Source organism: Dendropsophus ebraccatus, chromosome 12 (genome assembly GCF_027789765.1).
Source record: "Dendropsophus ebraccatus isolate aDenEbr1 chromosome 12, aDenEbr1.pat, whole genome shotgun sequence".
Taxonomy (NCBI): Eukaryota; Metazoa; Chordata; class Amphibia; order Anura; family Hylidae; genus Dendropsophus; species Dendropsophus ebraccatus.
Window position 1 is genome coordinate 34,181,311 of NC_091465.1, and position 26,139 is coordinate 34,207,449.

The window sequence follows — 26,139 nt, forward strand, 5'->3', positions numbered from 1 at the left end:
TTATCTCTGCCCCTCTCTCTCTCTCCCTCTCTCTCCTTGTGCTTGGCGGATGCTCAGTAATATTTGTACAGAGGCTGCGGAGGGATACTGCTGTTGGTCTCTTTCTCTCGCATCCAGACACCAAGTTGGAGTTTCTGGCTGGGCGCATTGATCAGGTCTGCTTGCTGGGGGTTGTGCTGAGGCTCAGACTGTCACTCATTCTCTGATCAGTGCCTGCACACAGCTTACAGAGCAGCTGGCAATCCACTACAGAAGAAGAAGAAGGGAAAAAAAACTGAATTCCTTGCAAAAATCCTCACAATCTGAAGAAAAAAAAAAGAAGCATCAAGACCCCATTTTTTAAAATTTTTTTACAGCCTTTGCAACAAGGAGGGGGATCTTAAACGCCTATGTTCATCTTTGGACCCATTGTAACAAATAGGAGCAGCAGGAGAAATTCCTCTGTCTGCAGATTTACAATGCTGCAAACTAAGGATCTCATCTGGACTTTATTATTCCTTGGAGCTGCAGGTATTTGATGATATATATATATATATTATATATATTTTGTATTATGGTGCATTTGCTTCTTTATTTTGCATACATTGGGCAGGAGGAGGATGCTCTTTGTTTTGATGCCCTTCTGTGTATGACAAGAGGATTGCAATAGGAATGGCATTAGATTTTCATGTTATTCTAGCAGGGATCTAGGGGGGAAGAAGATGCAGGGGAATTGGGGTGGGGGGGTTGATGCCCCCTTTTGTTTTACCCCCCTCCCTTATGGTTACATTGATGCCCATCTTTGCAGCAGCCATATGTGTGCTCTTTTCTATTGCACATACATACATAGCAGGGCTCATCCATCCCCAGCACTTGTATGTCATGTCCTGGCTAGTGATGCATTTACTTACTGTGCATGCAAAACATGTAGTGCCCAGAGCAGAGGGTGGGTATGGGCAAGGGGGGCATTGTTGGCGACATTATATCTAAATCTTTTTGGCTGGTGTGCCCCCTCCTAGTTTATATATTGCCTACTGTTTCTGGATGAGTGGATTTTACATCTTTTTTTTTTTTTTTTTTGCAAATCCATCATGAGGAAAAAAAAATGCAGCTTGTCTATGTGATGTGGCTTGGAAATGAGCCCTGGCTGTAATATATATATAGTAAGAGGGGGTGTTTGCTGTGGTGGCTCCCACAGTGACTGTATGACTGGGGAATGGGAAGTTTGTGGTGGTGATGGTACCCAGCTCCCTCCAGCTACATGCACTCAGTTGTTGGTGATGGTTGCAGCTTCCATTGGATATATGTGTGTGTGTGCTCATGTATAGGGTGGGCACCAGCAATACATAGCAGTGCCCCTATTATAACAATGGCACTGGTGTATGCAATACAAGACAGTGCAGTGCTGTGGTAGAGAGGAGATGCCAGAGGTTGTCATGCAATGGCCACTTTTGTTGCCTTGTTGTTGTTGAAGAATTGCTGGGCGGCAGTTGGTGGAAATTGTCGCAACTTGAACCAGAGGGGGCGCCCAGGTCCACGCACGCCATTGCTTTCTGTGGGCACACGGGCGTCATGGCATGATCCAGTCAGGGCTGAGGCCACGCCCCTGATGGAGAGGAGGATGCTGCTGCTGCTAGGGCTTCATGGCAAATGGCGCAACGGGTTTTCTAACGTGTTTATCATGCGTTTATTTTCATGTGTAGATAGTGTTATGGTGGAACAAATGGCGCCTGTGTGAGGGGATTGAATGGGAGCGCGTCGTTGTTGCGGTACATGGCCATTTTTTGCTTGAGCATCTTACAGTAGAGACGTGACTGACTGGTTTGTCACGTATATACTGGCCGTCCTCATACACACACACACAGCACGGTCCCCACATGACGGCCGGGTGTGGAGGGACACACTCGGTTGTGAGGGACGCGATGCAGCCGGTGCTCGGATCTCTGCATTGTGGTGCTGTTGCTGCTGCTGGTGCGAGCTCGGTGCGCGCCCTCAGGGTGGAGGCTGCGCGCATGCGCTCCTGGTCTACGGCTCTCCAGCCAATCAGCCGTGACCTCCATGGGCGGGAAAATATTTTCTGCCAGGACAACGTTGTGTGTGAGACTCCTGAGCGCGTGGAGGCGGCGCGCATGCCCGAGCTCACCTCAGGTACTGCTGCAAGCGGTAACCATGAGGTGCTGAACAAATATCATTGCTATAAAATGGATGACACAGGCAATGTCCACCTTCATAACCGTATTCCCCATATTAAAAACTTAGTCTTGGTTAAAATAATTACTTATATACCACCAATGCAAACCTATGTGTTTCCATGACAACAGACATGTATAGGCCCTGAACTGCCCTACTTCCATCACTGCGCTACATGTAAGGCAGAGCTCACACTGTGAACTGGGAGATAAGGGGAGACTAGGAGAAGACAAAGAGCAGCAAGTGCTTGTTAGTCACAGTATTTATTTTTGCTGGGACAATCCCTGTAAAGGTGTTCTCCGGTATTTTTCTATTTATGGGCTCAGGATAGGCCATTATTATCTTATTGATGGGGCTCTGACACCCAGCAACCCTCCAATCAGAACCAGAATTAGCACCATACACCACCCCGCCATTCAGAGGGAGCTGAGTTGCAGTTACCCAGCACGGCCACTACACATTGTATGGCGCTGTGCTTACCACTCAATTTTCAGGTGCCACAGCTCTGGAAAACAGCATGTATGGGAGTGCATGTATCAGACTCCATTGATCAGATTTTAAAGGGAACCAATCACGCCGAAATTTCCCCCATTGATAAGGAAGCGTGCTGGTACATCAGCCAGCACGCTTCCCAAACATCCCCCTGTCCCCTCCGTCCCCTCTTTTGTTAGCCCGTAATCTTACTTTTGTGATGTCCCGCGCCGTATGCTAATCAGCCCCAAGTAGTCAAGGTGGGCTGAACTAGTCAAGGTGGGCTGTACTAGTCACGGTCCTGGGCGCTGTAATCACGCCCAGAGGGGCGTGATTCAAAGACCTTGGCTCCGCCGACGTCATCTCTGGCCCGCGCTCACGTCGTCGGCGCGCCGCGTCTTTCGCATGCGCAGTACGGCGGGAGAAGACGCTGACGTACTGCGCGTGCGCGGCGTGCGGAAGACGTCGGCGTTGGAACGCAAGCGCCGCCGACGTCTTCCGCACACCGCGCACGCGCAGTACGTCAGCGTCTTCTCCCGCCGTACTGCGCATGCGCGGCATGCGAAAGACGCGGCGCGCCGCCGACGTGAACGCGGGCCAGAGATGACGTTGGCGGAGCAAAGGTCTTTGAATCACGCCGCTCTGGGCGTGATTACAGCGCCCAGGACCGTGACTAGTACAGCCCACCTTGACTAGTTCAGCCCACCTTGACTACTTGGGGCTGATTAGCATACGGCGCGGGACATCACAAAAGTAAGATTACGGGCTAACAAAAGAGGGGACGGAGGGGACAGGGGGATGTTTGGGAAGCGTGCTGGCTGATGTACCAGCACGCTTCCTTATCAATGGGGGCAATTTCGGCTTGATTGGTTCCCTTTAACGCATAGGCCATCAATAAATTTAGTCTGGAAGAGTCTTTTTATAATGGATCCCTTTCCGAATGTTAAGGGAAACCTGTCATCACTTTCATGCTGCCCCAAATGACTTTTACCTCCCCTGACGGCCTTTATTAGTATACCCAGGGAGAGATCCAGGAGTCTAGGCTGATGGAGTAGGAACAGGCGATTCATGGTTCAGTTCATGAAAGCTATGACTGGTTCTCCTTAAAGGGGACCTGTCACCCCGGCTGCCGGAGTGAAGCCTGCCCGACCCCCCGGTGGAGCCCCTTATACTTATCCCCCTCTTGAAGTCCCTGTCCCGCCGCCGAGAAATTCCGCGCTTACCAGAGATGAGTCCGACGCCCATAGAGAATGAGTGCTCCAGTCATTCTCTATGGGCGTCATACTCATCTCCGGTGAGCGCACGCACCACTTCCGACGGGGATTTCTCGATCGTGGGACAGGGTCCTAGACCAGGACTTGGAGTAAGGGGTAAGTATAAGGGGCTCCACCGGTGGTCGGGCAGGCTTTACCCTGGCCGCCAGGGTGACAGGTCCCCTTTAATTTGTTTTACAGCTATGTGTTTATTTTTTATTATTACAGGATCTGTACTGGAAATACCCCAGTATTCTGCGTTATTCTATTTCTTACTGTATGTGATAAACTGAGGTATACTGTCCAGATGGAGACCACAGGGAAGATGGCCTCCGTCTGGAATTGGACACATTTCATATGTATGTCTCAATGTAAAGACAAAATGTAACATGAACCCAGCCATACTGCTAAGTGTATGTCAGCGTAAACTTGGGAACAGATGGCAAAAAGTAGGACTGTGGGATAGGATTATACAGGTTTCGCATGTTGTGTCTTCCTATGGTGATGCCTAGGCCTGTATAGAGCTATAAACCCAGAACATTGTGAAATCTCAAGAAAATCTGCCTCTCCATTGACATTAATATTTATCAATGTACCGTCACCAGGCACCCTCTGTTCACTTCTTTGTCGTGGCTTCCTCCGCTTTCACTTGAGGCAGACTGGGATGTATCCTGATGGGAACCTGTCACCCTGAACAAGGTGTCAGGTCTGGCAGCAGAATGTTATATAGCAGGACAAACTGAGCAGATGGATATAAGATTGTGCAGAAAGTTACAGCTGAACGTGTAATTTACTAATTTACCTACATTCCTGTTTATTCTCAGCTTAGGAGTCCAGTGGGCGTGTCCTAATCAGTGATTGACAGTCTCTTTCTTTGAGTGTAAATTCCAAAATAACTGTTACTGATTAGGACCGCCCACTTGACTCCTAATTTCTGAATGAATAAGAATTTAGGTGAGTAAATTATACCTTCTACTGAAACAACATTTATCTGCTCAGGTCAGATAGCTTGTTCAGCGTTCTCTTCTGTCCACCAAAAATGGTTTCTTGGCGTAACTGTGGGTAAGTAATGGTAACAAATGGGCCTTTAAAATGAGCAGCTTACCATTGCCTAAAGCTGCAACATGTGAACACGTGCTACTTGCTTTGTGTGCAGTCACCCAATTTGGTCAGTATTTTGCAACCAAAACCAGGAGTGGATTGAAAATACAGAAAGCATATGTTCACACACTGTTAAAATTGAGTGTATGGCCGCCATTTAATGGCAAATAATTGTGTTATTTTAAAACAACGTCCACTCAATTTTCGCTGTGTGTGTGAACATAGCCACTCCTGGTTTTGTTTAAAAATTACTGAACAAAAATATTGTGTGTGAGCCTTAGTTTGTATTAAGAATACAATTAGAAATAGCGCCTCCTAGTGGCAATATCAGTAGCATCTGCTAGTATATTTAGAAAGAGCCTACAGTGGAATGGGTATTGGGCTATATTCACCAATGTCATTATTCACGTTAGCATTGAAGAGGTACTCCGGGCTGGGGTTATTTTTAGGGTATGGCGGGGGAAGGGGTGGATATAGAGACCGCTGGTCACTTACCTCCCCGTTTCCAGCGCCTGGTCCCGGATCGTACCGCCCTGCTCCTCTGTCCCGCGGCCACTTCCTGGTCTGAGTTGCGGCTTGAGACGGGACTCCGCTACGACGGCTGAATGGCTGAGCTGCCTTGAGACGTCACGTCTCAAGCCGAAGCTCAGACCAGGAAGCGGCCGCTGGACGTAAGAACGGGGCAGCGCGATCCAGGACCCGGCGCTTGAACCGGGGAGGTACAGTAAGTGATCCCGACCATACCCTAAAAATAACCTCAGCTTGGAGTACCCCTTTAAGAATAGTGGGGTTTTAGCTAACAATAAATCATGACCCGCCAATATACATGATCTATTTATAGATTTCACCCATATACATTTTCCTCGCTGAAGTTGACACATTCTAGTCAGTTTCTGTTGCGGATTATCAGCGCCGATGGTATTTGTCTTGATTCAGCACAAGAATCTACATCAGATCCACATGTGTGACTTGGCCTTGCATCCATAGACTCATGATACTCCAATAGTTATTATAATGTTACTAACGTATATGGGCAGCTTTTAGGCAGGGCTGGAGTAGCAGAGAAGAGAGTGAAGAATAAAGGTTGTGCATAATGGATTTGAATGTATTGTATTCTGCAACAGTTTTGACCTTTTGCTCCCTCCCTACGAGTAGTTACCCTTGCATAACAATGCCTTCATTTACCCTTGTGTTTATTACAATACTTTAGGACTTTTCAGAGGTGATTTATAGGGCAAGCAGATGGCTTTTTTTTTCTTTTTTGTTCCTCTGCGTTTTAGGCAAAGGGCATCTGTGAAAAAATAGGGCTAGATGAGGTGTAGATTATGTAGACCTGAGCTGAGCATCTGGATCTATTAATTGTAACTGGTATTGTGTGAGTTATCTGTAAAAAACATTTATCTAATTGTTGTTTGCTCTATAAAGAACACCAAAATAGAGCCAGTTGTTATATTCTGCCGACACGCAAATAATTGTAAAGAAAAAAAAATATATACATATTATAAATAAAAGGTTTGAAAGGTTTGTAAAAAAGACAGGAGGGATTGATCGGGGAGAAGAGGAGGATGGGCTGAGGCTTCAGCACCTGCTACAATCTGTCTGCAGGGAGTTGTGGAAAAATGAGCTACAGACACAGCAAACCCTGTCCCTTGGGGTTCACTTTAAAGAAAACAAGTCAGTGTATGATGAAAGTATGTTTATTTTCCTGTGTTTCATCTTAATATTCCAAATCCTCATTTCAATGTAAATATTTTAGTTAGGCAGCAGGTCATTGATAAAACTTCCCGCTGGTTTACAGTACAATAGAAGGGGTTTCTCTATAGTTACTAGCTTCCCTAGTGAGGATAAAACTTGTGCAGGTTTATTAGTGTCAATATATACTGTAGTTTTCCTGCTCTGATGATCCAGAAAAATAAAAACCACTGTGAGGTTATTGGCAGCTGTTGTAAAGGGTCAAGAATTTTGACTGGCTACATGGTGTCAATATTTACGACATGAGTTGCCTGGCCACTGTCTGTTCTCATAAATGGCGTCCTCATTCACTTAGATTAGCTGCAGTGTAGCATGCTATTACCAAATTGCAGTATGATTGCCACACTTAAATATACCTTAAAGGGGTTATCCAGCGCTACAAAAACATGGCCACTTTTCCCCTACTGTTGTCTCCAGATTGGGTGGGGTTTTGAAACTCAGTTCCATTGAAGTAAATGGAGCTTAATTGCAAACAGCACCTGAACTGGAGACAACAGTAGGGGGAAAAGTGGCCAAGTTTTTGTAGCGCTGGATAACCCCTTTAAAGACTAGAGATGAGACAACCTTGAGCACACTGGGGTTCGTCCAAACCCAAACTCTGCTCTGCATTTAATAAGAAGTTGAAGAAGTTGGATGCAGCTCTAAGGCTGCCTGGAAAACATGGATACAGCCATAGGATATATACCCATGTTTGCCAGGACTCCCTAGGGCTGCATTCAACTTTTTAAAGGGGTTATTTAGCACTACAAGAACATAGCCACTTTCTTCCAGAGACAGCAACGCTCTTGTCTCCAGTTTGGGTGGGGTTTTGTAACTCCCATTCCATTGAAGTGAATGGAGCTTAATTGCAAACCACACCTGAACTGGAGACAAGAGTGGTGCTGTTTCTGGAAGAAGGTGGTCATGTTTTTGTTTTGCTATATATAACCCCTTTAAGCCACTGTTAATTAAATGCAGAGCGTTCAGGTTCGGATGAGCCCAAGTGTGCTCATGGTTTCCTCATCTCTACCAAGGACCCATGTGCTTAAAGTATTTTTTTTAGTTTAGTGTTAGCAACAAGAAGTAGTCTATGCGACCATACAACTTCAAGAACTGTCGGCTAAACCATCATCTTTCTAAATTTCAGACTGGGCCTCATCTTGCTGTTTTAAACAGTGGCAAGTCCAGGACCAGCCACAGCCACTGGTGTGCTGAGATTCACTCATAGTTTTGGGATGTACCCACTATGGAACACACCCACAAATTTCAAGCGACATGTCAATTCTCTGGGCGGGCGGCAGATTAAGCTTCGCAATATCATTAAGTCTATGGGACAGGCGGACACGTGGCGGACTCTGCTTGAAATTTGGGTGTGTGTTGTTCTGTAGTGAAAATATACCATTAAGTGGGAAGTTCAGGCCATGCCTGCAGTTCAGGAGTGCAATTACTAGTCGCAGCCAGTAGCGCTACATGTAAAAATACCCTTAAAGTAACTGCAACAAAAAGCTTTTTTTTTCAGCATTAGCATGGTGAGGGTAAAAGCTGCCCTGCTTTCCCTTGTTACCAAGTGCTCTCTTTTCTTTTCCTGTCACCATGACACTATTTCCATTCCCTGACACCTTGCTGATTCACACTGTGTGGACCAGGGGTAACTTCTCGCTTAGTGAGTGTCATAGAGTCTCACAGAGATACGTCACGTAAGTGACCTCTGGTTCATCCACACTATAATAATTGGCTGGTCAAACTGGAGAGCAACAGGAAGCAAAAGTGATATCCTATTGGGAAAACTAAGCGCCCAGTAAAAGGAGGGGGCAGGGCATCTGTTTACCCATACTAAGCTTGTGTTAGGAAGGTTAATAAAACCCTTTTGCTTGACTGGCCCTTTAGGTAGATACCAAATTCACTGAATAAAGTGGTAGATGACGTCTCACCAATGTTATAATTTTGCCACGGCCACTTCCCTTGGTAATATTCTGTCTCTTTATATCAATATTCTTAAATTAGATACATTCTTTTTTTTATAGTGCTGATAAGGATTGTTTTATCACACCTGCACCTGAGTGTCAAGACTGAGAGCACTGGGAATTCATGTGTGATGGGATCTGTTAGTATAGAAAATGCTGCGTGTTAAGAAGATTGGCCTTATGGGTGTGTGTGCATGTATAGCACCTACAGCCACATGACTCTGGTTCTAACATTGTTTGGCCGTAATGTTCGCTGAAATGTACATTGTGTGTGGCCAAATTACATTGAAGAGTAATAGTCGGAAGCAAAATCTAGATAGCAACTTGTTCATAATTTATAAGCCTCTGTTTCTAGCATGTGTAGACATAAATAGACATTACCTCATTGGCATTACAGCATACAGCAAGTTATAAAAGAATCAATTCCCAGCTGGTATCAAGTGGAAAAACAATAATTGGTTTAAGTTAATGAGGGCAGAACGTTGACAAATGTCCACGGCGGTAATGTACGGAGAGCAGCGTGGGATCTTACAATCCCCATGGCCGAAACATCGTCATCGACTGTACAGTGCAGCAGACTATGTTGGCACTATGGGAAAAAGACATAATTTTTGTTATTTTAGACTCATTCTATAATTACAGGAAACAATTCATTTTCAGAATCGGAATATATTTGACACAGACGAATGTGTCCTTACAATTGCAATTTCTACGCTACTAAGTTTAATGTTCTTTCAAGTACACAGAAACAAAGTATTTATTGTCCTCATTAATCATCGCTGTGGTTGTCGCATTGTGCCAAATATGTCAGTGTTTCATCAGGGACTTTTCTTCTTTATATGATAACCACGTTTATGTAAAAAAAAAAAAAATTATAGCGGTTTTGTTAGGTCTGTGGTTGAAAGTTGACTGAAACAGTATGTGGTAAGCTTGGCGTGACGCCTCTCCAGCATGGCCTAGTATATTGTCTTCTAGTTAACGGCCAACTTTTCTATCTTTGGGAGTACATTTAGGGAGACTGAATATATTAAATTATTAAGGCTTTATAGGTTTTATAAAATTGTAATTAAAGTATCCTGTTCTACCAAGTTGTTTCTAACCAATATTCCTATTTGCAACTATGGGCAAAACTATTGTAAGCACAGGTTAGGGAAAGCCTGAATGCTCAGGATTTGACAGCTCTAGGGATGTGACCATCTTCTCCAGCCACTAGGAGTCCAATACCAGGCGTTCAGGGAATACTGAACCCAAACTTAGGGTTCGGGAATCGATTTTTCATTTTCTCCGATTAATGATGATTGACTGCACACAAGCTCTTCTGTGACTGATCTGAAATAATTCACCATAATATGGAAAGATTATCTCTTATATTCAAATGATATAATAATTTTTCACACCATATTCTTTCTGAGTTTTGCTCATCTCTACCCCTATCCATTGGACTACTGCTAATTTGGTGTGGATCCAATTCCTGGGACCCCACTGACACTGATTGCCTACGTGGCTAACATCATCAGTGCCATAGACTTTGTATGGAGTAGGTCAGATTTTAAATGATATGGCAGTAATCTTCTATCTAGTGAATAGGTCACAATTTCTTCCAACTGGAATACCCTGTATAAGCAAAGACTTGTACATCCAAAGCGCAACAAAAGTTTGGTAACTCGTCTATAAAAGTCTGTGCAGACACTGCAGATAAGCCATCAAACGTGATGTAAACGGGGGCTTATGTTTAGAACACTTGATTCCTCCTGTTCTCTTTTCTGTATGCTGTGATAATCCTCATTGAGCATCAGCTGAGCCTCCTTGGTTTCCATATTTAGTATAGAGAATGTTGTAGTATGGCATCTAGTAAGTACCATGTCAAATGGAGAGTCCAAAGTGGATAAGCTGCAAAAGCACATGGTGCACAAATTCACAGTGTATAGCTGGGTAATAGGGAGGAATCACAGCACAGACTGAGCACTGTTCTAACATCTTACAGTGTTAAAAAGTGTGCCATATGTTATTTGAAACACCGTTAGTTTAGCCAAGAGGCACGTATGGTACCAGGTGTGCCTCTTCTCATCACACAAGTCCAAGCTACAAGGCGCCATATGTACATAACATGCTTGTTAACACCACCCTAAATCAGAGTTCTAAGAACCACTCTGTGACTAGAGGACCAACTAATGCTGCGTTTACACGGAGCGATAATTCGTCCAATAGAACGATTAACTAGTCGAAGTAACAATGTGTTTTTTATAACGACCAGCGTTTAGCCGGAAAGATATATCGTTTGTAAAATTCGTTATTGCAATCGTTTTAAGATCGCTTAAACCCATCTCACACACAGGGTGAATCGTTGAACGACTTTTTAGACAAAGCGATCTGCTAATCTTCAGTGAACGACCGACTACGATTTGAGAACATGTTGAAAGATCACGATGAACGATTTATCGCTCGTCGCTTGATCATACGCAGTGTTTACACAAGCCGATTATCACGGAAATTTGAACGATAATTGTTCCGTGTAAATGCATCATAAAGCATACCACTGTGAGTGTCTGGTTGCTAACAGATACCCTTTAAGTGGAATTAAGAGGACCAATATACATGAAGATGACCAAGGCTGTACCAAAATGGAACACAGACCTACACCAAGATCTGAAGCCATGCTGGTAGAGGGTTTTGTTTTTATCCAGATTTGTTTGTGTTTGTACTTGTTATATATATCAATTTGACTGAATAGAAGGACTTTTTCATTAGGGTGACACAAGCAGTAGCATATAAATAACTAATTTAAACACCATCTTAAAAAGGAACCCCAAAAATTAGATGTTACTATTATTAAAGGGGTTGTCCAGGATAAAACACTTGATAACCTTTACACTGGATAGGATATCCAGTTGATCAATGGGGTGCCAACACCAGACTGATGAGTGACCTAGCATGTGGATAGGCCATCAGTCTGTTTTGCAAGGAAAACCCTTTCACAACTCAGGGTACCCCTCCTCCTATTGGTGGCATGCTGCAGATCTCTAGTACTAAGTTGTAGTAATACATTGGAAGATGCAGTTTACCATCCCCCTTTAGCAGCATCACAAAAGGCCTTTATCCAGCAAAGTACTCTCTTGTGATGCAAGTATAATGAGGAAGAATGTCAAAAGGTCCTTGTTTATTTGTTATGTAGATTAGGGTCAGTGCTCCTTTGTAAAACTTTGTATCTATGTAAAATTGCTCCTTTCCATCAATATGGCTGTTTGACACAACATAGAATTGTTATGACCAAATTAGATTTGGCAATGGACGGTAATAATACACACAAGACTCCTCACAGTTAATACACAGTAGAATTCTCCACCCTTTATAATGGCTAATTCGTAAATGATAAGACAAATTATAAGACTTTTAAGCACAGTGATAGCTATTCACATCAGAATTAATATAAATGTTTTGTTTACTAGCTTTTTTTAAAAGTTTTTTTTACCGATTGTATTAAAAGCAACAACATATTTTGTGGCACTGTACACAGAAACCTGTATCCACTTATCAGGCTTCAGCCTGTTTTGTAGGGTTCCTACACATGTTTAGGCTATGTTCACACAACGTATCTTTTGTAATAATCACGGCCGTAGTTGCAAATTGCAACAATGGCCATGATTAATTAAAAAAATACATTGCATAGAAGTCAGAGGGAATTCTAGGCAGGGTGTATACACATAGCATAACATGACATGTCAGTTTTTTGTGGCCGCTATTTATTGAATAGTGGCCACACAAACCTATCAGTTCACACAATGGAGAGTGTGGCTTCAGCCGCACTTTCCATTGTGTGCTATGGTGAATTGGGATGCAGGTGCACACGGATGCACCCGCATCCCAATTCAGCACAAATTAAGTTCATACGGCCGGTACTGCAGTACCGTCCGGGGTGAACTTTACTGACAACGGCCGTTCTGTGACACGGCTTAGTCACAGAATGACCGGTGTCATACCCTGTGTAAACCCAGCCTTGAAGTGTTTAAGAAGAACTCACAAGAACTGTCCAGAGCAGCAGCAAATCCCTATAGAAAACCTCTCCTGCTTTGGACAGTTACTGACATGGACAGAGATGGCAGCAAGCAGTAGTGGGTCAGACTGGAAAGAATACACCACTTCCTTCAGGACTTACAGTAGCTGATAAGTACTGGAGACTTGAGAGACTTTTTTCCCCTCTTGAGAATTCCTTGAAAGAGCAGAATATCTATATCCAGAACTATGTAAGGATAAATCCGCAGCTCTCCAATATAAGTGAAAAATAGAAAAGGTGAATTTATTCCATTAAAATCATGCAACATTTTGGTGCTATTTTCAAGCACTTGCTTGAAAATGCTTGAAAATTGCTGCGTGATTGCATGATTTTGATGGAATAAATGCATTTTCTATTTTTCACTTATATTGTAGTGCTGCGGATTTATCCTTATATAGTTCTGGATATAGATATTCTGCTCTTTTAAGGTGTTCTCCAGAGGAAAAAAAAAGTCCCTGTATACAGTATTCTAGCTTTGACAGTTGATAATTAGAGCTCGAACCTTGTCGAACCTTCCGCATTTGATTCCTGATGCCTTCCCGACCCGTGGGGAAGGGGGAGACAGCCCGGGTACCACCTGCAATTTCGGAATTCAGCCTAAGGCGTCGGGAATGGTTGACGCATTACACATTGAACCGTATGGTAACTAATTTTACATTTTTGTCCGGAGTTGATGATCCTCCTTGGAACTAATTCCTAGATTTTTGCAGGGGACAGCATTGTCTTTCTGAGAAAACAGTGCATTATTCATAAACCGCAGAAGCATTAGATGAAATCTCTGTGAGTGAGTCATGAACAGACAATTTGTTGAGTGTTTTTTGTTTGGGAAAAAATGCCTTTAATGATCTCATCAGCATAAACCAGATCATTACAAGATATCTGCTGGAAAATGACAGCGCCCCTTGGTCTGTGTGGTTTTTACACAGCTGTACTGACAGACACCTACAGATTTGGGTGTGACTTGGTTCTTATAATATGCCAGCTGTAGAGGTAGAAGGGCTATCCAAGTCCAAGAAGACTATATATTTGCATATGAGTACACCTATAACAGTCCTATCCCCTTTAGATATTCAATGCCAAATTTTGTTTGCTAAACTATTTTTGTGTGACCCCCACGGATCATGAAAATGAATGTAAAATGTTCCCCGGAATGAATGTAGCACATGGTGTGTGTGTGTGTGTATAGACAGTAGAGATGAGCAAACCGGGTTCGAGTCGATCCAAACCCGAACATTCGGCATTTGATTAGCGGGGGCTGCTGAACTTGGATAAAGCTCTAAGGTTGTCTGGAAAACATGGATACAGCCAATGACTATATCCATGATTTCCACATAGCCTTAGGGATTTATCCAACTTCAGCAGCCACCGCTAATCAAATGCCGAAGGTTTGGGTTCGGATGGACTTGAGCATGCTCGAGGTTCGCTCATCTCTAATAGACAGTGCTCTATTCATTCTTTATAGGGCTTTACTGAATATTGCAGAGTGCTGACCTTGGCAATGCATGGAAGTCCCATAAGGAATGTATGAAGCACTGGCCTGGCATGCACAGTGCACCCACTTAATTTATTCAGGGGACATTTTAGGTCCATTCTTGTGGTCGTGGAGGTGCTAGTGGTTCGATTCTCACATTTCAGTTTGCTATTCCCTACCCTGTGCATAGGGGATAACTTATTGAGGCTATGTTCACACAACGTAAGTTTTGTGTCAATCACGGCCATTGTTGCCGTGATTAATACAAAACTTATCTTGTACTGCAGTCAGAGGGAATCCCGTCCGGAGTGTATGCACATAGTATACACTCCGTCTGGGATCCCTAGCGGCCGCACAAAAAACTGACATGTCAGTTTTGTGCGGCCGCTATTCATTGAATAACGGCCACACAAGCCTGACAGGTCACACAGTGGAGAGTGCGGCTCCGGCCGCAATCTCCATTGTGTTCAATGGTAAAATGGGTGCACATGGGTATGCCCGCATCCCAATTCAACAGAAATGAAGATCATCCGGCAAGTATGGCAGTACCAGCCAGGATAATCTTAACTGACACCGGCCGTTCTGTGACATGGCTGGGTCACAGAATGGCCGGTGTCATATGATGTGTGGACCACGCTTGTTAATAACAGTAATATGCATTACCCCCCTGCCCTTAGATCCACCTTCTGCATGTTCTGATGCATAATTATTAGTGACCACACTAAGACACAATAGCTGTGGTCACAATGAATTAACAATTGGATTTTTTCCTGTTCCAGCTCCATGGTTGCTCATGGCATCTTTGCTCAGTTATTGTGTAGTGTATTTGACAATGCTACTATTGTGGTATCGGCTCATAAGTGCTAAGTTTTTTTAAGAAGATCATGGTTACTTTCTCTGGGAATTGCTAAATTAATTTCCTAGAACACACACTATGGATGCACTAAACTGAACAGAATGAGTCGGAATAGGTGAATGTAATTAGTTTTTGCATTTAAAAGGAAGGATGAGATGTGTAATGAACTGCAGAAGCTATATGGTAGAAGTTAATTTGAAACTTCATGGAGTCTTACTGTATACTTTTGAAAGGTGCAAAATGTATTGCTTAGGTCGTAATAGCATTACAATAGCACTGAGGTCGCCTTCACATTTCAGGAAAATATGTCCGTTTTTCTTATCAGAAATTTCTGTCAGGATTTCCTCACCCATAAGGTTGCATTGAACACTGAAATCCTTCAGGATTTTTCATGAAGGTGTGTCCATTCTGGAAAATAGGTCAGGAAATTATAGAGCATGTCCTATTTTATTCAGGATTTTCTGAACGGATGCCCCCATATAAGTCTATGGGAGTTCAGGAAGCTCTGATGCTTTCCTAATGTGCATCAGAAAATCCTTAAGACACTACTGATGGTTTCCTGAATGTAAAAACTGATCACTGTCAGGAAATCCTGATTTTTTCCTGAAGCTCAGTAAGGAATTGAGGAACTCAGGTCTCTTAAAGGGGTAGTGCACCAAAAAAAAATTTCTTTTAAATCAACTGCTGCCATGAAGTGCCAGAGATTTGTATTTTACTTCTATTAAAAAATCTCAAGCCTTCCAGTACTTATCAGCTGCTGTGTGTCCAGCAGGAAGTGGTGTTTTCTTTCCTGTCTGACACAGTGCTCTCTGTTGCTTCCTTTGCCCATGTCAGGAACTGTTCAGAGAAGGAGCAAATCCCCATAGAAAACCTCTCCTGCTCTCCAGACTGGAAATAATACCACTTCCTGCTGGGCATACAGCAGCTGATAAGTACTGGAAGGCTTGAGATTTTTTAATAGAAGTAAATTACAAATCTCTGGCACTTCATGGCAGCAGTTGATTTGAAAGAAAAAATTTTTTGGTGCACTACCCCTTTAAACATTCACTGTCATGCATAGAGTAGACCGATACAGCATTTTTGAATTCTCCCCATGCCCGCATCAGTGACTGCAGCGGTGTCTCACCAGAGTCACTGGCTGAGCAGGCATCCTTCAGCTGGGTCATGACGTAGCTGGAGGGGAGCTAATAAGGCTGCTGGCTGGGGTCCAGGAGCGGGATGCGGTGTTGCACAGGTGCTGGGACAGGTGGGTATGACCTCGTTTTTATGTTTCCCCACCCCAGCCTTCTTTTTTAGGATAGTGGGGATCCCAGAAGTGATGAGAGTAAATACTTACTGGTCATGTCTTTTAAAATGCGCCTTGTTTAGCAGGCCTGTTAAACTGGTGTGGCCTAGAGTGTCTTTGGCCCAGGTCTATGATGCCTCTCCTTTCTTATTCCCCACCCTCCCCATCATTTGGAACACCTTTGGGCAGGATTTCTATTCATCGCTCATCTAAACTGCACCTCTGTACTGTTTAGACAAGTGACAGAAATCCTGCCAGGGGGCATTCCTAATAATGAGGAGGGTGGGGAGGAAGAAAGGAGAGGCGTCACAGACCTGGGGCAAAGACACTCTAGACCACACCAGTTTGACTTGCCTGCTATAGGTTAAAAGTAGGAATGAGCGAACCTGCCGAGGCTCGGGTTCCGCCTGGAAAACTCGGATACAGGCATAGCCATAGGCTGTATCCCAGTTTTCCAGGCGGGCCTCAGGTTGTATCCACCCTCTCCACGGAGCGGGCAGACAGCGTGAATCAGAAGCCGATAGTTCAGGTTCATACGAACCCGAACCTCAGCCGGTGCGCTCATCCCTAATTAAAAGATAATTTTTTGCTCTAACCAAGACACCAAGCACATTTTAAAAGACACAACCGGTAAGGATTTACTCATCAAATGGATGGTACTAGTGGTTCGGTGGGGTGGGTTAGTGGATAATCCTACTTGCTATGCCCATGGTACAGTGAATCAGATAGTAAACAGCTTATATCACACCCACATCTGGAATGCTAATAAAACACTAACAAACTAATATAAATATTTATAAATGTGATAAAATTCCCTGGGCTGCTCCTGGGCAATTCCGCTTGATGGTCCTTCAAATCTTGCTCTAAAAGAAAAAGTAAAAAGGAAGCCGTCATTGCATATTAATTAGTGTGTGAAAGTGGTTTTCCTGTTTTGCATTGTGTGTGCACTGAGGGGACCTATGGTACGCCTGAGAAAAAAAAAAAAGAAAAGAACAGGGGGGAATTGCAATTGTTGATATAAAAGGTTTTTTTTGTAATTCTATTCAAGTGGAAAAAGCTGAATGCTAGAGAATTAGTGCAGTGTCTGTTCAAGGGAAAAGTAAATCCTATTGGTTCACTGCATTCCTGGCCAGAGTGTGTTGTTTCAATATGATCACTGCAGGCGAGTTCCTGGAGGAGGACTCTTTTACAGCTTGACATCAGCTGTACAGTGACGTCTCCTGATTGATTAGCCTGGCTTTTACCAGTATCTAATCTCCTATGTGTCTTTTGTTTTCTCTTCTTTTCATTGACATGAGATCTTCAGTGTCCAAATTCTTGTGATTGTCCACAATTTCACCCCCATAGGGAAACATTGTGGTCACATCATTTTACTGTGACTGTTGTAGATCTCCGGTACATCTCTCATGCATATTAGATTGACAGAATCCACTGTTCTTGGCAGTCCTAAAAGTGCATTCTTAGCTGCAGGTCAATATGGATGTGATGTGGAAGGTCAAATGAAATGAAAACTGACAAAATCTATTGTTCAGGTTGAAAATTGATTGATTATTACTAAAATGTGTACACTGTGTTAGTGAATCTAATGTAGCAAAACATAATCCCAATTATGTTTTGTATAGTCTGGTGTAAAGAAGGAAAGGGGTAGACATGGTTGAAACTTTTAAAAAAGGTTTTCTGTTCTCTTCTTTTCCAGTTTAAGTCAATACACGTATATATGCACAGCAAGTGACCCGAACATAGTCACTAGTTGACTACCTTCGGGCAATTAAAGTCAATATCGCCTTGCCTGTCCATGCACATATACATCAGCATCCCATTTTGACAGCTTGGTGATGTATACGTGCCGTGGACAGCACAGTCATGATGTGAATAAGTCCTTTAGCATTATGATATTCAGTCATTTTACAGAGGACAGTAACCTGGTGTTTAATTCATCCCTCCATAAGATCATTGGCCTTTTGAACATATTAAAAATTTATTTTGTTATTCAAAATTGTTTCTGGGTTGGTTTAGATAAATATTTTTTTGTTTGTTTGAGGGTATAGTCACACATAGCGTATCTGCTACATATTTGATGCTGTGTTCTGCTATTTATTTATATTGGTTTACACATCAAATCCACAGCAGTTACCCCATATGTGATTATACCCTAAAAGTGCTCTGGGTTGCAGCAAGAACTGTAAACACGTGTACTCGCCTGCTTCTGATGCCCCACTGGTGCTGCTCCATAATACTCTGCACTTCATACTCTCTAAACTGACATATAGGAAACAGCCTCTTAACCAATCACTGGCTGAGGCGGGTTACCAGTTTGGTCAGCGATTGGTTGAATGAACATTTCCATTCAGTCTAGATGGAGAGCAATAAGCTGTGAGAGTTTGGATTGGCATACATTGGTTTGGCAGAAGGTAGGTTTAAGTGTTTTTCCCCTTCCACCTTGAGCTCCCTTAAAACATGTTTGTGTGGACAACAGTTTTAGGGCCAGTTCAGAGTAAAACTGGCGGAATTCCACGTCATACAGGCAGGCTATGGTACGGCTCGTGCCTCCTCTCTCCATGCGGAAGAATTGATATGTCAATTATTCCAAGCGGAGAGGCACGGAGAGAGAAGGAGCGCGAGCCCTTCCTTAGACTGGTGGGAGGCTGGCGGAATTCTGCCTGTTTTACTCCGTGTGAACTGGCCCTTAGGCTATGTTTCCACACAGAATTTCTGCTCAGTATTTTGGTCAGTATTTTGCAAGCAAAACCAGGAGTGGATTGAAAACACAGAAAGGCTATGTTCACACACTGTTGAAATTAAGTTGATGGCCACTGCTTATTGGCAAATACAGTAATTATTTAAAAACAATGGCCATTGTTCTGAAATAATGGCTGTTATTTGCCATTAAATGACGTCCATCCACTCAATTTCAACAGCGTGTGAGCATAGCCTTTTTGTGTTTTCAATCCACACCTGGTTTTGGTTGCAAAATACTGACCAAAAAACGGAGCAAAAAACCTGTGTGGGAACATAGCCTTAAAGGTATTTTCAGGGACTATGATTTATGGCCTATACCAGGTATAGTTTTTAAAAATATTTGGAGTTGTGCCTGGTTATCGACGAAAAGACAAGATATAGCAACACCTCCCAAGACAGCAGAGGATGATGTGTTGTCGAAGGGAGGAGCCAGGGAGCTTGAGACAATACGCTTTGAAAATAAAGGGCCTGCACTTCCTTCCTGTCTGGTAAATCAAAGAAAAACATTTTGAAGCCAGTACTATTGGTGACACACTATATTAGTATGTTTTACTGTATGTCTTGAGGTGCTAGTTTTATTTCTAAACTATTTGCTGCTACTGGAGTACCCTTTTACATGTTAGACATCATAGTTAGGATGAATATTCTTACCCAAGTTTACCTTAATCTTTGCTGTACAGTAGTTAATGGCTATTTAAGCTGTCCTTTTAACTGTCAAGTTTCCTCAATCTTTTAAGTAGTTTAGTATCGGAATTGTTTTTCCTCTGCCAGCCAACAAAATTGACCCTCTTAGCCACCTCTATGCACAACTATTACTTGAAGTCTGTTGGACGTAAGCCAAGATCTGAGCATTTTTCTCCTTGTCAGCTAAGAAACTTGCTGAAAAGACACTAAATAATAAAAGATTATCTGGCAAAAATCCATACAAAAGAAATGATCAGTTTCACCCACTCCTCGTGGTAATTATCCCTGATTATCAATTTTCAACAATACAAAGTTGGTAATTTTCTTCTTCTAAAGTTCTTCATTAACTTTTTATTGGCAATTAGAATGCTAATTATTTTCACCCAAAATTGACTTATAAATGAATGGGTTTGTCCTGGTGGGCCAAATTTTAGTTTGTGAGCCTTAAAGTGACTCCCCAAACTGCTTGTACCTTTGGATAGCTGCTTTTAATCCAAGATCTGTCCTGGGGTCCGTTCGGCAGGTGATGCAGTTATTGTCCTAAAAAAATATTTTTAAATTTGAAGCCCGTGCCCAACGGGAGTATCTGTGCCCTAACTTTGCACCACCCCCTCTATCCCTCCTCCGCACCCTCTTCATCATTAGGAATGCCAATGAAACATTTTCTCAATGCTAAACATTGCACAGGTCCTTAACGATCCAGCCCATGTGCCGGGCTAAAAAGGTGGGGAATTGGAGGCAATCTGCCTGGAGCATTCCTAATGATGAGGATAGTGGGGAGGAGGGATGGAGGGGTGGTGCAATGTTAGGGCACAGATACTCCCAATTGGCACAGGCTTCAAATATAAATATAAATACTTCAAAAAGTATTTTTTTTAGGACAATAACTGCATCACCTGCCGAACAGACCGTAGGACAGATCTTGGATTAAAAGCAGCTATCCGAAGGTACAAGCGGTTTTGGGGGGGTGGTCAGATTATGGGTACAGAGTCGCATTAAGGCGACTATGTGGGCCTGGTGGGCCTATCCTTGGAATAAGCCATCAATATTTTTGTATTGGAAGAACTATATCCAAGGTCCAGTGGCGATCAGCAGTATTAACCCCTAGGCGACCCTGGACGTACCCGTACGTCCAGGGCCGCCTCCATGCATTCAGAGCGGGGCCGCGCTCTGAACCGCCACGGCCCCGGGTGCCACTTATAGCCCGGGACCGTGGCTATTAGCGGGCACGGTCCGATCGCCGTGCCCGCTAATAAAGTAATCGGATGCAGCTGTCAAAGTTGACAGCTGCATCCGATTACTTGATGCAGCCATTCCCTGGTGTCTAGTGTCCCGGAGGAGCGAGCCACACATCTTACCCCGTCCGGGGTCTGCGCCGTAATGGCGCTGATCCCGGCTCGGCACTCGATCGCTTCTGGCTGCAGCAGCCGGAAGCAATCGATGTGCCTATCTCATCGATCTATGCTGCATATCTATGCAGCATAGATCTCAATGAGAGATCAGTGCACTTATACTAGAAGCCCCCCAGGGGGAATAACCCTAACCCCAGGGGGGCTTCTAGTATAGGTGTAAAAGTAAAAATAAAAGTGTTATTATTATTAAAAAGTCCCCTCCCCTAATAAAAGTCAGAATCACCCCCTTTTCCCATGTTATAAATAAAAATAAATAAACATCTTTGGTATCGCCGCGTGCGTAATTGCCCGAACTATTAATTTATCATGTTCCCGATCTCGCACGGTAAATGGTGTAAACGCAAAAAAATCCCGGTAAATGGCGTAAGTGCAAAATTGCGCAGAAAAATTGTAATAAAAAGCAATCAAAAAGTCGCATATGTGCAATCAAGGTACCGATAGAAAGAACACTTCATGGCGCAAAAAATGACATCTCCCACAGCCCCATAGACCAAAGGATAAAAGCGCTATAATCCTGGGATTAGAGCGAATTTTAGAAACATATATTGGTTAACAATGGTTTGAATTTTTTACAGGCCATCAGATACAATGAAAGTTATACATGTTACATATCCTTGTAATCATAACGACTTGAGGAACATATATAACAAGTCAGTTTTACCCCAGGGCGAACGGCATAAAAATGAAAAAAAAACATTTTTTTCATCAATTTCACCACACTTTGATTTTTTTTCTGGTTTCGCAGTGTACTTTATGAAAAAAATCAGCCTGTCATTCCAAATTGCAATTAGTGGCACAAAAAATAAGGGCTCATGTGGGTTTCTAGGTGAAAAAATGCAACTGCTTTGGCCTTTTAAGCACAAGGAGGAAAAAATGAAAACGCAAAAATTGAAATTGGCCGGGTCCTCTAAGGGTTAAAGGGGGAGTGCGGCGGTAAAGAATTATTCACAGAATAACACACATTACAAAGTTATACAACTTTGTAATGTATGTTATGTCTGTGAATGGCCCCCTTCCCCGTGTCCCACCACCCCCGCCCGTGTACCCGGAAGTGTGGTGCGCTATACTCACCTGTCACGTGCCGACACCCGTCTCCGATCTTCATTCAGTGACGTCTTTTTCGGCCGGCCGGCGAACAGCCCCGTCTGTTCCGAATGCCGGCCGCCCTCTGCAGCGTCATTCGATGCTCAGCCGCGATTGGCTGAGCATAACTGTGCTCAGCCAATCGCAACTGAGCAGCTGATGACGCGGCCGCGGCTGAGTACAGTTTTGACACAGCGGAGGGGGGACGGGTGGCAGTGGTTCGGCCGTCCGAAGATGACGTTTGGCACAAAATTGCGGACGGCCCTCGACATGGATCAGGTAATGTCTAGCGCACCACACTTCCGGGTACACGGGTGGGGGTGGTGAGACACGGGGAAGGGAGCTATTCACAGACATAACATACATTACAAAGTTGGATAACTTTGTAATGTGTGTTATTCTGTGAATAATTTTTTAGCGCCTTACTACCCCTTTAAGGAACTGTCGTGCCCCAGGTTTGTGATGATTCACCTGATACTGCAGCTTTGTACAGTTCATTTGGGGATTTTACCTTATCAAGCCTTGATCCTGTTTTCTATGATTCATTGGTTAAAGTGACCCTGTCATTTAAGAAAAAAAAAGTTTTGACTTGTTGGATAGACATGTCTAAGGTTTGGATTGGTCATAAAATTGGCAAAAGGGTAAATTACCATTCAAACGACTTTTTTTTCTTTTCTTGCAGTTATTTTTTTGGTATAGAAAAATTGCACTTGTAGTTTGGGGGAAAATTGGCCTGAATAAAAAACAAAACAAAACAAAAACATCGGCCCAGATTTACTAAAACAATCTAATTCTTGCACAGTATAGACTTAGGGCCCTTTTACATGGGCTAATGTGATCAGTAAGATCATTGCTTGTTTACAGAACATTTACAAGACTGTCAATCATTTAGCTGTGCCTTCTACACGGCCCAATTATTGGCTGTAAGGATTCCTGTCATCTGTTAATCGGCCTGTGTAAAATGACTAGGCTAGACAGTAGAGTTGAGCAAACTTTGAGCATGCTCGGGAACATGAAAAATGCCACAGAAAATGCTGTGTGTAAACCAGCCTTTTAGTATTGTATGCATTTGATATTTCACTTTTAACTTTTTCTATGTAGTTGAGTTTCGCATCATCGTTTTTTATGCGGCACCTGCCTCATGAAAGTCGGGGTTTTGCCAGTAAGGCGGCTCGTGGCGCTCCACATTAATTAGAGCAGTGCACAAAGTGGGAGAAGAGCCTGTGCACAGATCTGACCCGCTGTGTCTCCAGATAGGAGCTGTTAATTACCGTCCTCCTATAGACACTCTCAGGATAAAATGCGTGTGTGCGCTCAGCAGGTGATCTCAGCATATTGACATCTGTAAACATAAATAATTATACCGACCAGGATGAGTTATTTCTGTGGTTTTTTTTTCCAGCTCCAGTACTTCAAACTTATCTGGAAATGTCTTTGTGCCTAAAACCCATCTGTTATTTATTATATAATTGGGCATGGTGCCAGCAGTAGCAAGCAACAGCATGCGGAACAAAACATGCCTTCTTATCTGAAATTAAGGCTTTATCTTATCCACCGCATTTTTGTAGTGAACACAAGGATCTGGTTTGCGTGTTGACTGAGGCGGTGCTACTGGTGGTTTTGGAATTCAGCCCTATAAATGGATTACGGCTAAGAATAGCTTTATCAGGCTCCTCTTGATAGTAGTGCATCACAAAATGTCAATGGTAGCCTTGAACAGACTATAGTAAGGGTCCTATTACATGAAGCGATTTCTAACGATAAATGATTGCAAATGAGATTGTTTATCATTAACCTGAAATCGTTCACCATATTACACAGAATAATCGTTAGTTACGATTGTTACAACGATCGTTATTGAGATTGTTACTATGATCATTTTGCTCCACTGAACGATTAGCTAACAAATGCGTAACTTGAGCGAACGAATGTGGAATTACAGCAAACGATTTGTGAACGATTAACGATAATTTTAGGTTCAGATCTAAATCAACGATCAACGACATGAACGATCTTTCGATCATTGGCTGCAATTACACTTACATTTATCGTTTAAATTTGAACGATTTAACGATTTTTCGTCCTGTGTAATAGGGCTCTAAAGGCTCTATTGCATGGGGTGATTATTGACCGGAAAAGGCAATAATCACTTCTTGTAATAGGCCCAGTGATTAGCAGACGAATAAGCAAACATTCCTTAAGGCCCTATTCCACCAACAGATCTGACGACAGATCTGCCAAAGATTTGAAGCCCAACCCAGGAACAGACTATAATCAGAGTACAAGTCATAAAGGAAAGACTGGATTTCTCCTCTTTTCCAATCCACTCCTGGGTTTGGCTTGAAATCTTTGGCAGATAATCTGTCGTCAGATCTGTTGGTGGAATAGGGCCTTTAGTCAGCTCCTTGTTTGGTTTAAACCCGTGGAAAAAATCCTTGTTTATCAAGCGCACATCTCCCTGTGTAATACGGGATGTGCGTCCGATAGAGATAAGTGCAACTCAAACAGGTTCGAATAAGATCGTTCGGCATCTGTCATAGGCTGTATCCAGGACTGTATCCAACTTCTTCAGCTACCGATATTTAAATGCCAAACAATCGAATTTGAGCATGCTTACAGTTCTGCTCATCTCTAGCTTCCGACAAATAATAAATGTCAAGGACTGGACCATCGAACCAGTGATCATTTGCATGGCCTTTTACACCCAACAGCGAGCCATCTAATATGTCCAGTAACCTAGAAGATCAATGGTCTTGTCGGGCAGGGTTTGGGCTATGCAAACACAGCCTTCAAATGGAACATGTTCATAAAGCTTTTTCTTTTTTTTTTCCTTTTTAATGGATCTGCCATTTCTTATTCCCATGGGAAGAGGCCAGCAATGAGTGGTGAACTATGTGGTCACAGCTAATCTCACTCCCTAAGGGCCTGTTCACACTGAGGAAAACAGGTGGAATTTCCGAGCAGAGTTCCTGCCACGGATTCTGCTTGGAATCTGCCTGCATCAGTGTCTCAATGTAATGTGTTGCGCGCCTCTGCTCTCTGCCCCTCTCTGCTCAAACAGGCCCGGTAATAGAAGAGTGAGAGAATGAACAAAACTTAAATCTTGTGTATATGGTTAAAGTAAAGCAACTACAGAGGGACACTTATAAATATGGAAGAAAAGCTGAGTGCAATGTTTTTAGGGCCCTATTACATGGAGTTGTTATTTGTTGATATTGTCCTATGCAGCATCCGGTAACCAGCTGATGTTGGCTGTTCTGACTTGCTAAAAAAAAACATTGTTCCTTGGCCAGACATCTTGGGGTGTAATAGGGAATATATGGCTGAATAATCACAAAAGCAAAGCGCCCTCCACACATGTTAGTTGGGCCATGTAATATTCTTTTTATACGAGTGCTGATTTACCATGTTGCAGCTGGTGTCAGGCCTTGTAATAGAGCCCTTAGGGTATGCTCACATGTTGCAGATTTCAGATCCAAAATTTATTCTGATTCAATTTATTCAGACCCCAGGCAAAATCCTTAAATTATATCAGACTCCCTAAATCAATGCAGACCTTAGACTAGACAGTTCCTGTCTCGGCCAGAGATGTCAGCAGAGAGCACTGTGTCAGACTGAAAATAAAACATTTCCTGCAGGACATACAGCATCTAATAAGTATGGGAAGACTTGATTTTTTTTTTTTATAGACGTAAATTACAAATCTATATAACTTTTTGACACCAGTTGATTTAAAAGAAAAATATTTTCGCTGGAAAACCCCTTTAATTTAGACACGAGATTAGAGAAGCACTGCATAGGGAAGCACTTCAGTAATTCTATTCTTAGTAGTAGCCATACCGAGGTGCCAACCATTTGTGGACAAGCTG

General features: G+C 43.0%; 1 protein-coding gene across 4 annotated transcripts in view; it reads left to right on the plus strand.

The window, feature by feature from the left end:
• The first annotated feature begins 1 nt into the window (after nt 1).
• NCAM1 (neural cell adhesion molecule 1) overlaps nt 2-26,139 on the plus strand; it is a 234,826-nt gene continuing 208,688 nt past the window's right edge. For 2 of the 4 annotated variants that reach the window (XM_069948733.1, XM_069948735.1), the window contains exon 1: nt 12-510. In XM_069948733.1, the coding sequence (XP_069804834.1) occupies nt 390-510 (121 nt within the window). In that variant the 5' untranslated portion in view covers nt 12-389. Of the gene's footprint in view, nt 511-26,139 lie in introns of all 4 variants that reach the window. The other 2 variants (XM_069948731.1, XM_069948732.1) reach the window with 2 other exon arrangements.